The 15,352-nt window shown below is 46.9% G+C and overlaps 1 protein-coding gene across 6 annotated transcripts in view; it reads left to right on the top strand.

Moving 5' to 3' along the window:
* Nucleotides 1-10,449: 10,449 nt before the first annotated feature.
* DPF2 (double PHD fingers 2) overlaps nt 10,450-15,352 on the top strand; it is a 41,539-nt gene continuing 36,636 nt past the window's right edge. For 5 of the 6 annotated variants that reach the window (XM_039481813.1, XM_039481815.1, XM_039481814.1 and 2 more), the window contains exon 1: nt 10,450-10,604. In XM_039481813.1, coding sequence (XP_039337747.1) covers nt 10,573-10,604 — 32 coding nt within the window. In that variant the 5' untranslated portion in view covers nt 10,450-10,572. Of the gene's footprint in view, nt 10,605-11,631; nt 11,773-15,352 lie in introns of those variants that run through there. The other variant, XM_039481818.1, reaches the window with a different exon arrangement.

Consider the following 15,352-nt stretch of genomic DNA (forward strand, 5'->3'; position numbering starts at 1 on the left):
CAGTGCTTAAGGGTCACCAGTTAAGGATCTGGGCCCCAAGGTGCTGTACAACTATCTAACAAAAAGATTGTCCCTGCCCAAAAGAGCTTGCAATCTCAGTGGGTGTAAAGAACTACACAAAGTGCAGGGCCCTGGAGAGGCTGGCCACTGGGGTGTAAATCTGTCAGAAGTCTTAAGAGTTGGAATTCCATGGGATGGAAAACAAGTATGACTTACACATCCAGGGGTCAGAAAGGGGTGTAATTGCACTGCTGTTTTCAGGATACCTTATATGCCATGTCAAATCCATAGCTGGTATAAAGTGGCATGGATCCATTAAAGACAATGGAACGACACTGGCTTACACTTGTCAGGGATCTGGCCCTATGTGCGATTTATACCACTGTTGAATTTGGCTCCCTGTTCTCCAGGCAGCATACTGTCTATCCTTTCCTGTGTTGGTACATAGATGGCCCACATCTCCAGGGTATCTGAGCACCTCACAGTCATCAATGAATGTTTATCCTCATATCCTGTGAGATAAATATTATCCCCATTTTATAGTGGGGGAACTGAGACACAAAGTACATTAAGTGACTTGGCCAGGGTCATGTCTGTGGCTGAGTCAAGAATTGAACCCAGGTCTTCTGCATTCCAGTCTATGGCCCTATTCAAGTGATTAGACCATCCTTCCTACCCTACAACCATCCTTCTGTTTATTTTCAAATGGCAAAACATCTCAGCAAGCTGCCTACTACATTCTGACCTCTTTTGGCTGGCCAGCAGTTTCCAGGGTCACATTGAGGCTTTAGGGTAGGTGCTCACTACAAATGCTGCGGCCAGAAGGAAAACAGGTCCCCTGACACACTTGCAGAGTTCATCCTTCACGTTAACCCACATCTGGGTATATTAGGGTATGGTCTGTCTGTCTCAGTATGGGGCCACCCCACTTTTTCTGATATTGTCCTACATAAAAGTGAGTACAAATTGTTAGTGCTCTGGGGAAGTATTTTATACTTGCTTTGCATTGGTGCAAATGACTACACAAGTTGCAGGCAATGCAGAATCCTGTTTGGTATGCCTAATGTGCCTATCACCATGGTATCCAGACTCCATCTCTTCTGTTTAGATTATCCTTCTTACACAGAATACTCCTTCAGGCATCGCTCCAGGAATTTCCAGGCACTAGAGAGTATCGATGCCAATTAACACTGTTGAGATTTTGGAGGAGGCAGGGGGGATGAATTCAGATTTAGAATGCAGACCTCTACAATTTTACCTTTGCAGTAACTTGCTTTATCCAAGATCAATCTCTGTCCGTCAGTCTCTCTCTCCTCCCTCTCTCACGAGGTTAACTTTATTTTCTAACATACTAAAGCTGTTGTTCAGCCAAACAATTCCAAGAAAAATTCTGGAACGGACCATGTTTTTGAGTGCAGAGCAGATCTGCTAATGGGCAGCTCTGCTTTTCTATTGCTGCCCATAATCCTCGTGGGGGCTTTGTGTCCATGGCGACAGCACAGTGGCATTTGTTTCCATGGATTTCACCTTAGCTGGCACATCACAGTGAATGCACAAATAGATTTCAGTCTGAAACTAAAGTGTTTGGAATCCACCTCCCCCACCACACCCCATCCTTGGAAGCATCAGAAATCTGCACTGACTGGTACAAAATAACCCTTACCAAGAAGGACATACTAGCACACAGGATCAGACTCTAGGCATCAGTCTTGCCAGCTGTCAGAATTGTCTGTCCCATGTTAAAACTTCTTGAACAGATACAATTTAAAATTCCAAATAGCATATGACTTTTTGCAATTGGTCTTAAAAGTCGCTTCACTGTTAAAATTAATTCCTTCCACTGTTAGTGATGAGTTAGGAATATAGGATTCATAGCGTTAATATATCAAGTCTGGTATCCAACCTCCTGTTATACTGTGTCAAATCAATGATCCATCTAGCTTAATAGCCCCATCACTCCCTGCTGCACTGGATCAGACCAAGGGGCCAAAGTATCCTGGTATCCCCATCTCAGGTCAGACCAATGGGTCCATCTAGTCTGGTCTCCTTGCCTCCTTGTTACCCTGGACCAGACCATTGGTCCATCTAGTTTCGTATCCTGCTGCCAAAAGAGCCCATTAGCTGATGTTTGTGAAGAAGGGAAACCCAGCCTGCCCCTTGTATAATGTTCTATTAGGTGTGGAGGATGGAAGGCATGGAATCCCTTCTGACTCCTGCTGTGATTATTTCATTAGAAACTTCCATTTTCAGAGATTTATGTCTTAGCTATAGAAAACATGTTTAATCATTTTAAGATTATCCATCTGTAAAAATAATGACCAGCTTAAAGGAATCCCACTAATAACTGAGGTCAAAAAACTTGGCTCGTTATAAACAGGTATGATTGGTACTTTGCACTGTAAATATTAATTTTTGTTAACCATACAGCCACACTTTGATAACTATTAAAAACAAGAAATGTCAGCCATGATTTGCATAAGGCCTACATTAAAACAAGACAAGTTCATTCCTGGTGTAAAGCAAATGAAGTCAGGTCCTGTGGTTAAGACGCTGGCCTGGGATTCTTTAGTCTGGTTTTGATTCCTACTCTGGCACAGACTTCCTGTGTGACCTTGGACAAGTCACATAAGGTAAAATTTTCAAATGCACCTATGTGGTTAAATCCCATTTTAAAAAGTGACTTTAGTGCTTTCAAAAATGTTATCCATAATTTTCTGTGCCTCAGTTCCTCATCTGTAAAATGGGGACAATAAGCCAGAAACTCAGCTGGTGTAAACAGAGCTCCAATAATTCTTCCTTTCTCCCAACCTTTGTCTATCTATTTAAATTATAAACGCTTTGGAGCAGGGACAGTCTCTTCCTATGTGTACGTGCAGCACCCAACACAAAGGGCCCCATTCTCAATTGAAGCCTCTCTATGTTACCACAATACAAATAAAAAATAGCCACACAAGACACCACAATTTAAAACAAGAAATGCCAGCTACAATTTGTGTAGGACCGACATAAAAAATCAGTGGGCCAAATTCATTGTTGGTGTAACGATACTGAAGTCAGTGGGTGAATTTATCCATCTTGTGCTCCCAAGGGCTGAATGGTGTTACTGAACAGCTGCTAATCAGGTCACTTAATGCACTACTGGAAAGTTCTCAGATATTGCAGTTTTGAGGGCAGTGGAAGAACCTACAGTTGTCCCTCTGGCCCAGGCAGTTTGCCAATATTTGTGACCTTGCAGTTTCTGTTAGGAGATGAAACTGAGGATACCAGTCTGATATATTCTTTAGTGCCATCTAGTTTATTAACAAAGAATGTCCACAAAGACCTGTTTCCTTGAACATAGGTGAAAATGAAAAACAGGCAGTTTCCTGGCTCACTATTTCCCAGGCAGTTCTGTGCACAAGGGGCTCTGTCCATCTGCTCCCTCTCAGGGCTACGCTCATGTAGGGCATGGCTACCCTTGCGAGTTAGAGCACATTAAAGCAGCCCAGTGTGCTCTAACTCATGACCCGTCCACACTGACACGTAGAGCGCTCTGACTCTACGGCTAGAGTGCTCCTGGTACTCCACCTTGGCGAGTGGAGTAACATTTGATGTGCCCCCACTGGAGTGCCACGGCGCCAGTGTGGACACCCTGGTCTGTTAATGCGCTCTGATTGGCCTCCAGAAGTGTCCCACAATGCCTGTTCTAGCCACTCTGGTCATCAGTTTGAACTCTACTGCCCTGCCCTCAGGTGACCAACCATCAGACCCGCCCTTTAAATTCTCTGGGAATTTTGAAAATCCCCTTCCAGTTTGCTCAGCCAGGCATGGAGTGCCCTCAGCGAATCTTTCCAGGTGACCATGCCTCCACGCGCCAAGCGATCCCCAGCATGGAGCAATGGCGAGGTGCTGGACCTCATCAGTATTTGGGGGAGGAAGAAGCTGTCCAGTCCCAGCTGCACTCCAGCCGTAGGAATGACGATACCTTCGAGCAGATATCAAAGGACATGATGGAAAGGGGCCATGACCAGGACGCTCTGCAGTGCAGGGTTAAAGTGAAGGAGCTGCAGAATGCCTACTGCAAAGCCCGCAAGGCAAACAGCTGCTCTGGTGCTGCCCCCGCAAACTGCTGTTTTTACAAAGAGCTGGACACGATACTTGGGGGTGACCCCACCTCCACTCCGAGTACCACCATGGACACTTCAGAGCCCAGTCCAACAAGGCAGGAGGAGGAGGAGGAGCAGCAGCTGCAAAGCAGGAGTGAGTGTGCTGAGGAGGAGGATGACATCCCGGCATCCCTATATGCATGCAGCCAGTTGTTTTCAAGCCAGGAGGAAGGTAGCCAGTTGCGGCAGCCAGTGCTTGGGGAAGGACAAACACCAGAGGAGGTTCCTGGTATGCGGCTTTTATTTTGGGAAGGAAGTTATTTGGTGTGGGCTCTTGGGGCAAGGAGGGTTAGGGCTGCATGCATGCCTAGATGTGGAATAAGGCATTGATATGCTCTCTCACATTGCGGTAATCGACCTCAGTGATCTCTTCAAAGGTCTCAGCCAGAACTTGGGCAATGCGCTTGCGCAGGTTTCGTGGAAGAGCCACTGTGGTCCTTGTCCCAGTCAGGCTAACCAGCCCTGAAAACACGACCCTTACCCACTGCACTCAACCCCATCACCATGCAGTATAGCCATCCTGAAGTGCAGCACTCATTGCACAGCACTCCAAACAGGAAGGCTGAGTATGATAACAGGACATATACAAATCTCTGATTTGTACCATGCCTTACCCCATCCCCTTGCCCTTTGTGTTTCCCAAGCAGTTGAGTTTCTTTTCAATAAATGGATTTTTTTTGCTTTGAAAACATTCTTCATTATTGCATAAAGTAAAAGATACCTTAGCCCAGGAAAGCAACAGGAACTGCAAGTCAGTGTATCATACGTAGCGCAAACAGATTCCTACTAACACTGGAACCACTGCACTTCACTCCCGTGCAGGGCACCAGACATTACTGGTGGCTTTCAGCCTCAAATTGCTCCCTCAAGGCATCCCTAATCCTTGCAGCCCTGCGCTGGGCCCCTCTAATAGCCCTGCTCTCTGGCTGTTCAAATTCAGCCTCCAGGTGTTGAAACTCCAAGTTCCATGCCTGAGTGAATCTTTCACCCTTATCTTCACAAATGTTAAGGAGGTACAGCACGTGGATATAACCACGGGGATGCTGTTATCGGCCATGTCCAGCTTTCTATACAGAGAGCGCCAGCGGCCTTTTAAACGGCCAAAAGCACACTCCACAGTCATTCTGCACCAGCTCAGCCTGTTGTTGAACCACTCCTTGCTGCTGTCAAGGCTCCCTGTGTAGGGTTTCATGACACGGTATTAAAGGGTAAGCGGGGTCTCCAAGGATCACAATGGGCATTTTGACTTCCCCTACGATGATCTTCTGGTCTGGGAAAAAAAGTCCCAGCTTGCAGCTTCCTGAACAGAGCAGTGTTCCGAAAGATGCGTGCATCATGCACCCTTCTGAGCCAGCCTGCATTAATGCCAATGAAATGCCCACGGTGATCCACAAGCGCCTGGAGAACCATAGAGAAATAGCCCTTCACATTAACGTACTTGGAGGTTGGGTGGGCTGGTGCCAGAATTGGAATATGCATCCCATCTATCGCCCCTCTGCATTTAGGGAAACCCATTTGTGCAAAGCCAGCCACAATGTCATGCACGTTACCCAGAGTCACGGTTCTTCTGAGCAGGATGTGATTAATGGCCACTCCAAACTGGTTAGTGACCGATTGGTAGCTGTCTGGAGTTCCCAGCTTCCAGATTGCAAGAGCCACCCGCTTCTCCACCATCAGGGCAGCTCTCAGTCTCGTGTCCTTGTGCCGCAGGGTGGGGGCGAGCTCATCACACAATCACATGAAAGTGGCTTTTCTCATCCAAAAGTTCTGCAGCCACTGCTTGTCATCCCAGACTTGCATGACGATGTGATCCCACCACTCAGTGCATGTTTCCTGAGTCCAAAAGCACCGTTCCACGGTGGTGAGCATGTCTGTGAATGCCACAAGCAATCTTGTGTCATATTCATTACTCAAGTCGATATCGTCGGAGTCCTCACTGTCACTTTGGATCTTAAGGAATAACTCGACTGCCAAACGTGATGTGCTGGCGAGATTTGTCAGCATATTCCTCAGCAGTTCGGGCTCCATTCCCGCAGACTGAAAGGCAAGACAGAGCGCGCAGTACAAAAAATGTTGAAAGATGGTGCCAATTGTGGACGGAAGCAGAGGGATTGCTGGGATGCGAACTGATGCATCACGGGCGTTGGGACAGGACCCAAAATGCCCCACCCCCTTCCTACAAGCCACAGCGCCAGAATGGGAAGAGGTGCTCTGTGGGATAGCTGCCCACAATGCACTGCTCCCAATGCCGCTGCAAGTGCTGCAAATGTGGACATGCCAGTGCACTTGCAGCTGTCAGTGTTGACAGACTGCAGCGCCTTCCCTAGTGCGCTCTACGAAGGCTGGTTTAACTCAAAGCGCTCTACATCTGCAAATGTAGCCATGCCCAAGCTGTTTCTTTTGCTAAGCTATCTGCTGACTTTTTCTGTCCTACATCTGCCAAACCATCTTTTACCCTCTGTATTTGAAATCAGGGAACCTCTTAGCCCATTTGGCTCAGCTTCAGATCAGACCTTGCCACATGGCCCATTGTTTTGGGGGGTGACTTTTACTCTTTCCAGCTCAAGAGGCTTAACTGCTCCTTTCATTTAGAGTGAAAGAAGTGTGCTGTATTCATCCATCAGCTCTAAGCAGGTCTTTGATTATCTACAGATAAAAGATCCATTTCATGGCAGCCATTAACACATTCCAACATAATACTGTATTATATAGAATAGAATAGTTTAGATCATGGTGACAACTTGCTTCTCACTTTCTCACAGCGAGTTGGCCTGCTTTCTCATCTTCTGTTTGTAAATTCCTCTTCTTGTCAAGCTGACAGTGTCTTTGATGGAAGCTGTATTCAGAGTACACTTAGCCAAGCTATCAAACATTTCTTCCTGAGTTTTCTCCCTGGCTTCCTGCCCATTTAAAATGTTGCAATAAGTATTGCTTTATTCCTCTCTTACAAAGCCAGTAAAAACCACTGAATAAATCTGGCCCACTTCAGAGATTTCCCACAGCGCTGCTGCTGACAACTTCCTTTTCTTCCTTGACCCTTTTTAATCTGTTTAGTTCTGTATCAGAGGGGTAGCTGTGTTAGTCTGGATCTGTAAAAGCAGCAAAGAATCCTGTGGCACCTTATAGACTAACAGACGTTTTGAAGCAGGAGCTTTGCATCCGACGAAGTGGGTATTCACCCACGAAAGCTCATGCTCCAAAACATCTGTTAGTCTATAAGGTGCCACAGGATTCTTTGCTGCTGTTTAGTTCTGTTTTGTTTAATTTTTAACTAGCTTTTCTTGATTGTTCACTTCTCAAATCAGAGAATAACCTAAATGATTGTTCCAAAGCTCCACACATACGACTTTTTACCTTAGTTTTAAAATGTACGGGTCATTCTGCCAGGAAAATTACTAGTTCCAACCTATCCAATATTGTGTCTGAGCCCATGATGGCAGAATTAAACCGAGTCCCTTTTGGTTTTCTGTCTTTCTGGGATGAAGAGTTTTCTACCTCACTGGGAGGGAGCATAATCTGGAGGTTTGAGAGAGGGGACCTGAGTGAAGACTCCTGGGTTCTATTCTAGCTCTAGGATGGTGGCTTAAAGGTTAGAGCAAGCAACAAAATTGAGACCCCTGAATTCTGTTCCTGGATCTAGTGGGTAGATTACATAGGGATCTCCTGCATTCTAATACTAGCTGTGCTTTTGACTCTCCATATGATCTTGGAGATAGGATGCAAGCTACCTATGAGACAAATTACTAGAAATGGGAAGTGAGAGCTGGGAAGAGGCCAGGAGGAAGAGAGAGGCAAAAAAGAATGCAGAAATTGTGCAGATGGAAGAAGGAAAGAAATTGGGGAATGCACTTTGTTGGTTGGGCATCCAAGATTGCCTAGAGTTGGTATAAAGAACAGGAGTACTTGTGGCACCACAAGTACTCCTGTTCTTTTTGCGGATACAGACTAACACGGCTGCTACTCTGAAACCTAGAGCTGGTATGGAAATGATGTCTTGTTCTTCTTACTTTGTCCCAACAGGAAACATCATCCCATTCAGGCTGGCCAGTGGGGAGATCTGACATCAGTGCACCAGTTTCTGAAATGTTGATTTCCTTACAGATCACACAGAGAATTACAAAATAGGCCTTGTCTACAGTGGATACTTGCTTGGGTTACCAGTGCAAAATGCTAGTGTTGACAGGCAAAGCCGCTATTTGCATCACTGATGTTTACTTTGGTTTCAACAACCAAACAGCAAGGGAAGAGCTAAACTGCATAGGTGGTGCACATCATCCTTAGAGTGATTTGGGCTGGGATTTGCATAGGCACAGCCACAGCCCTCACCCATCATTTGCCACCAATGTCTACTGTGGGAATTTCAGCAAACATTCTTTTTGGTATCACTTGGAAATCTGCTGGGCATGTTACTTGCAGGGAATTTATATCTGCCTGGAGAAAGAGGGAATTATTCAGACAACTTATTTTAAAGGGCCAAATGGCTTATACAACTCCTGGATAAGAGTTTGGTGCTTTCAGATCCCCGATAAACCCTATTGTGCAAAAATAATGAGCAGCCAATGTGTTTCAGGGAAACAAAGAGAGTTCAGTGGAAACATTTTAGCCCTCCTGGCCAGCACTGGGAAATCTGAGAAACTCTATCTAGCCAAACTGGCACCTCAGCAAGGGGAATTCTTCTGGGGTTGGCAAGGGCACCTCCTTCTGAACAAAAGTTGAAATGTGTGTCGTGCAGACCCTTCCGTTAGACTCCAACTGCAAAACTAATTACTGGGGAGCTGGGAAGGGGAAGCTTTAAACAAAGAGATAAATTGTGTCTTGGAAAGGCTGCAGGGGGGAAGGAACCTACAATTTGTAATGGAAGAGAGAAAAAGGCAGAGCAAAAATGTTGCTGCTCTCATCTTTCCTAGTTAACAAGCCAAGAAAGTGTCAGGAAGATGCTGGGTGCATCTGAGCTGCAAAAAACACACAGTGCAAGAACAGACTCAAAATAAAGCAATACACTTTCACCCACAATTTTTTTTTACCCCATACATCGAGAGGGAGAATTTAGACCCAAATCTATCCCTGTAGGTATTTATTCTGTTCCCACAGTATCTGAGCAACTCAGATTTTATTTTCACAACACCCCTGTGAGGTAGGAAAGCATTACACCTTTTTTTATTTTATTTTTTTTTACAAATGCCAGACAGAACCACAGTGATTTACCCATGGAAGCTGTGGCTGAAGAAGGAATTAAACCCAGATTTCTTGAATCCTAGCCCAATGCCCTATCCATTAGATGATTTGTCTTATCCTAAAATACACACATTTGAGTACTCTCTCCCACTCCCCCCACTTCCATTTGTGCTCATGTGATGTCTCCCAAGCCATAAACATCCGAAGAAGCAGCAGTCCTGCAGTCTTACTCCAGCGCACGAGGGGCAACTGGAGACAGGGCACTACCCAGCAGACAGTGATGAGCAGAACAAGAGTCTTGTCCGTTGCGGGCACAACCTGTCTCTCTCCTATTTGACAGAGATTCCTCATAATGTCTCTCCTTGATCTAAAGCTCAACACGCTGGTTCCCCTCAGACGTATTCTGTACGGATGGGGGACTGCGTGCACATGGCATTTGTAGTGCCCAGTCCCCTGGGGCCATGGTTTACATTAGGGAATTATATAGTTTTTGAGTTTTATAAGGCAAAAATTTAACAACCTACCTCACTCTATCCCCCCTCCCAGTCACTGACACCTCCTCCCCCATGTTTACACAGAGCAGCTGGGGAGCCTTTCTGCCCAACAAACACCCCACGCCAGCATGGTCCAGAGGTCAGAAAAAAAGATCAGCCTCTCGGCCACTCTGGTGAGGCACGACAGCCCGACGACAGCACCGGTCAGCGCCGCGCGCAGCAGCAGTAGCTGGTGCAGTGAAGGAGCTGGGCCGGCCTCTTGGGGACTTCATAGCGACACCTCCCTCCCCTCACCCCCACTCCCACTCCCGCTCTTACCTCCCTCCACCCCGCCTTCATTTCTTCCTACTTTCCTCCCCTCTCCTCAACTTTCCCGCTATTTTGTGCTCCCGCGCATGCGCCCCAACCCACCTCTGGGGGGGGGGGGGTCTCTTTTTACGCATGCGTATTATGGTCGCGACAAGGTCGGGCGTTCTCTCTCTCTCTCTCTCTCTCTCTCTCTGCCGTATGGGTATTGCGGGGGTGTACGCCTCTGCGGTAGCGCATGCGCATTGGTGACACAGAGAAGGGGAAGGCGCGTATTTTCCCCTCAACGCATGCGTAATTATTGTCAAGCGGCGGAGGGGAGGGGTGGAAGGAGAGGGGTGGGCAAGCGGTCCTTGGCGCTTGCGCAACCTGGGGTAGGCGGGGTGAGCCGGTAGCAGCCGCTCGGCGCGTGCGCACTGGACGGCCACACGGGCCCAGGCGACGGAGGGAAGATGGCGGCGGTGGTACAGAATGTGGTGAAGCTGTGAGTGGTTCCCCCCTCCCCCGTTTTCCTGCCCCCCCCCGCCCCCGAGCGCTCCGCGGGGCAGCCCGGGCCGCGGCTGGGCTCCCTCCCCTCGGGAGAATCTAAGCGACCCGGAACGGCGGTGGCGCGGAGGGCTCCTGCTCTGGGGCTTTCATTGTTAGGCGCAAAGTTTCTCAGTCCGGCTCCTCAGGCGGTGTGGGGATCCCGGCGCACGGCGGGCCCGGGAGTGGGGAGAGCAGGGACCCCTTGCGGCCCCTGGGGGTGGGAATGGGGGGAGGAGGCCACCCTCACAGGATGGCCTCATGGGATCCCTGGGGGGTGGGAATGGGGGGAGCAAAGCCCCCATTTACAGCACGAGGGAGGATTATCATCCTCCACAGGGCGCCACCAAGAATAGCAGGGAGACATTTCTCCCCCCCCCCATCCCCGTGGAACTGGGAAGAAGACAGCTCCATTTATAGATCTGCCGTGGGGAACAGGGTCCTCCACAAGGCTCAGGCTAGAATAGGGGTTGCAGCTTCTCTTTCCAGGGATCTATATGGGAGCACAAGCTATTGCTCCCTACCCAGGTGCTGAGAGCTGGAAAGGCTACAGTTCCTTTGACCTTCTAAACCAGCAGCCCCGCCCCCCCTTTCCTAAATTTTAGGAATAAGATAAGGTATGAGAGGGGTGGCTGCAAGACTGCCCTAAGGGTAAGGACTACATCTTCCTAACGCCCCCAAGATATGAAAAGGGCCAGCTCCCCTCATATTCTTGATAAACCTAGTGTGAAGGAGCAAAAGTGTTGTTTTTAAAACTGTACTTGAAAAATCACGGTGATTCAGCCAGCCAGCATGCAGGGTTTAAATTGAAGAGGGTTTTGTGGTAGGTAGGATAAAGATGGTACGCCTTGAGGTTGTGTGTAATTGTGATGACATTGCTTATAACCTCTTGAGGTTGTAAGCTTACAATCTGCTTTGATGCTCCAGTACATCATAATAATGGCTGTCATGTGGCAGACTGTGGTCAGGAAGCAGTATTTGGGGTTAAGTCCAGGTGTGTGGTATGATTTCCATGCTTCTGATTGAGTTCCTCTTTCTTCCCCCTCTGGACATTGTCAAATCTTTGCTATCTCTAAAGAAACTTGAGAAGAGCAAAAAAAAGTTATCTGGAACACACTAAACAGCGGGTATTCTTAAAAATTCTTTGGGGAAAGGACAGTCTTAGCAACAAGGGCATCATTTTCTTTCTGCAAATCACACCATTTGAGCCTTGGGCAGAGGGAGAGAAGGGTGGTCTTGGAGTCAAGGCAGTGCAATGGACCTCAGGTACCCTAGGGTGAATTCTTGTCTCAGTCATGCATTTCTCACGGATCCCTGGGTAGGTTACTTAATATGCCTTGTGCTTCAGTTCCCCATCTGTAAAAAGCAGATTGCCCTTCCCTGTCTCTTATGGGGGTTGTGAGAATAAAATCCATTAATGATTGTGAGGTGCACAGGTACACAGTAATTAGGGGCTGTATAGGTCCCCAGATATCAATAAAGATACGTTATCAGGTGTACGGGTATTGTAGAGTAGTAGTCCAAAATATAGAATATCTTTTATATAGTGTTTTTCATCACTAGATCTCAAAGCACTTTACAAAGGAGGTTAGTATCATTATCCCCAGCACCAAAAGCTACACTGCACCAAAATGTTACTACAGTGTAACTGGATTATTACTGTAGAGTATTGTAGGAACATGCTTTTAAATGAGTGATAACTGAGCCAAACATCCTCATAACCCTCCCCGTTCTTCTGATCTGTTTGAGACTTTGTACATTTTCTGGTCTTAGTTCAGTCTAAAACCAAGCAAAATATAAGTATCAATTTATCCACTTGTCACATGAGCATGGAATTTAATTATTTTTAATGAAAAGGGCAGTTGTTGGGGGTTTTTGATTTTTGTAACATAAAATGTAAATGAACAGCTGTTTTTAAAAACTAATGGTGGATGTTTAATTACCACTGTGTGTGTTGGCAAAAGCTGCTTTAAAAATAGATATTTTTAATCATGGTTGGTATAGATTAGGTAAAATCTGAGAATGTGGACCCAGTGTGCTAGGCAGTGTATGTAGTCCCTGCCCTGGACACTTTATGATCCAATTAGATGAGACAAAGGGTGGGACAGGAAACAGAAGGGGGAACTAGGTTGCTAAAGGTCACGGAGCTAGGAAAAGAACTTGGGTCTCCCGCGTCCCAGTTCAGTTCCTTATTCACTGGACCATACTGCCTCTCCAGTAGCATTTTAATACCATTTTAGAAAACGGGTTTATAGACTTGAGGTCAGATCCCATTTGTCAGTCATGCCAGGGTAAATCTCGAGTAACTCTCAAAGTCTGCAGTGTTGTATTTACTTGTGTATAACTGAAAGCAGAATATGTTCCTATATCCTGTAGAAAAATGGTTTATCTCAATGATTCCTGAATTCTTTCATGTTGTGACCACCTTTGGGCTCACATCTGTTAACATGGCCCCCAGGGGCAATGGTGCCAATTCAGATATTACTTTTGGGGCTGGAGCAGATTTTTCAGCCCTGCTCCCCATTCTTACATCCAGCCCTGGTCCACCCCCTGGTCTCAGGGGAGAGTTGCCATTGCAGGCCAGAGTGCATGGATTGGGCATGCCTGCCTCAGCAGGGGTGGCAGCTCAGGCTCCTCCCCGTCCCTCCCTCCTCTGCACCACAGCTCCCTGTCAGGCTGGGGGTGGTGGTGTCTCATTTCAGCACTGCTAGCCTTTGGATTTTGCTGCCAATGGCAGGGACCAGCCTCTACATAGCCAGCTCTGTGCACCTCTGCTCTCTGCCTTGCAATGGGACCATGAACAGTCTCCCTGTCTCCCCCTGCCCTACTTAAATGGCAGCCCTGTTTCCCTCTCCTTGTTGACTTGAGGATTCCAATGGCACTAGGAGGAGCTGCCATGGGGTCCAGCAGGAGGGCCCAGCAGGCAGTGCAGGACCCAGGACCAGCTAAGCTCCCTTCAGATCTCCTGCCTTCCCTCACCCTCCTATTTACCCTCCTCCCTGCTGGCTTGATGTTTCAAGACACCCCTTCCTCTCCCCCCCCTTGGGGGTCATGATTCACAGTTTGGAAAACGAGTCTACATTGAGCAGGGAAATCATGTTGAACCTGTGTTAGCTCATTGTTAAAAGTGGATGCAGCCAATAGGCTTTTATTTTTCTCTAGTATGGACTGAACCACTGGGAAGGGATTAGGTTGGATATTGGCTGCAGAGTAAATTTCTGGTCTGCTTTTTCAGAATAGAAGCAAAGACACAGAATCTGTTCTTTTTTCCCTCCTTGGATCAAGATATTTTTGCATATGCAGGATTTAGCCAGAAATCCATTACATTTTAAAAAATATTTTGCTTTATTTGATATTTTGAGTCTATTTAAGCTGTGTTTGAATGCACAGCAATGGCGTATCAATACAGTCAGCTTGTGCATTAAGCTCGTACATCTAGGTTTTAATTGTATCTTAGAAATGTGCATTATTAGATTGAACTGTATAAAAGTATTGATATGACTTCAATAAAAAAACTAGGTTATGTATTTTAAAAAGAGAATATCCAGCCATTTGTCTGTGGAAAAGTTTTCACTCTTCCATTAATATGTGTTTCTCTCCTGGTTTTGATTCCTCCATCTCCTGATCCTTGGCCCACTCTACAGTCCAAACAATGTTATCTGCTAAGGGGAATCCTATTCTGTTTCTGGACACCTTTAGGAAAATTTTCCATCCTGAAAACTGCTATAATATTTAATGCTTATGTAGTGCCTTTAACCCAAGAGACTAGGGGCATGTCTACATTTGCCATTTAAAGTGGAAAAATTCCCTTTTTTGCTCAAAAACTGTGGGAGCGTCTACACTTGCCAATGAGTTTTTTGCAGTGAAACTCAGAAGTTTCACCGCAAAAGGAAAACCACCTCCACGAGCGGTGTACAGCTCTTACTGGTGATGCTTTTGGGTGTGATGTGCAAGTGAAGACATGTTCTTCCTGTTTACAGAGCTTTTAGCCTCCGGAGCATATCCCACAGTGCCTAGGTGACCACTCTGGCCAGCATCTCTGCTGCTCTGATGCCAGGAAAACAGACATCCACCCCTGAGCCTGTAAAGCCCCGAGAACTTTGAAACTTTCCTTCCTGTTTTCTTGGCAAATGCTCACTTATCATCTGGCCAGGTGACAATGGCTGCTCTAGGGACCAAAGATCCCCTGCTTGGAGCAATGCTGAGCTACTGGAGCTGGTCAGTGTTTGGGGAGAGGAGGCTGTGAAGATACCCGAGATGTCCTGCAATCACCCCCCCCGCTCCCCCCTCAGACCTATCTGTCAAAATGGAGAGAGCTGCACTGCAGGATAGCTGCCCTCAGTGTGCTACTCTCATGGGGGAAGTGCTGCAAATGTAAACACTCTCTGACATTTGTGGAAGTAAGTACACAAACTAGGGCTTTTCTTTCACCTGTGAAACTGACAGCGCAAAAACTCTGCAAGTGTAGACATAGCCTAACAGTGTTTTACAAGGGAGGGTAGTTGGTGGAATTATCCCTGTTTCGAACATGGGGGGTGGGGAAATGAGGCACAGAGCTGTTAAGAGCACTCTGTGTGAGTAGCAGAACTGGGAATAGAGTCCAGGTCTTTTAACTCGGAGTCCAGGAGGGCTCTCTCCAGTGGACTCGATTGCTTCTAGAGACTGAAGTGGAGAAGAGACTTGTCAAATTTTGAAGCCCTGTGATGT

The sequence above is a fragment of the Mauremys reevesii genome, linkage group 7, assembly GCF_016161935.1.
Source record: "Mauremys reevesii isolate NIE-2019 linkage group 7, ASM1616193v1, whole genome shotgun sequence".
Classification (NCBI taxonomy): domain Eukaryota; kingdom Metazoa; phylum Chordata; order Testudines; family Geoemydidae; genus Mauremys; species Mauremys reevesii.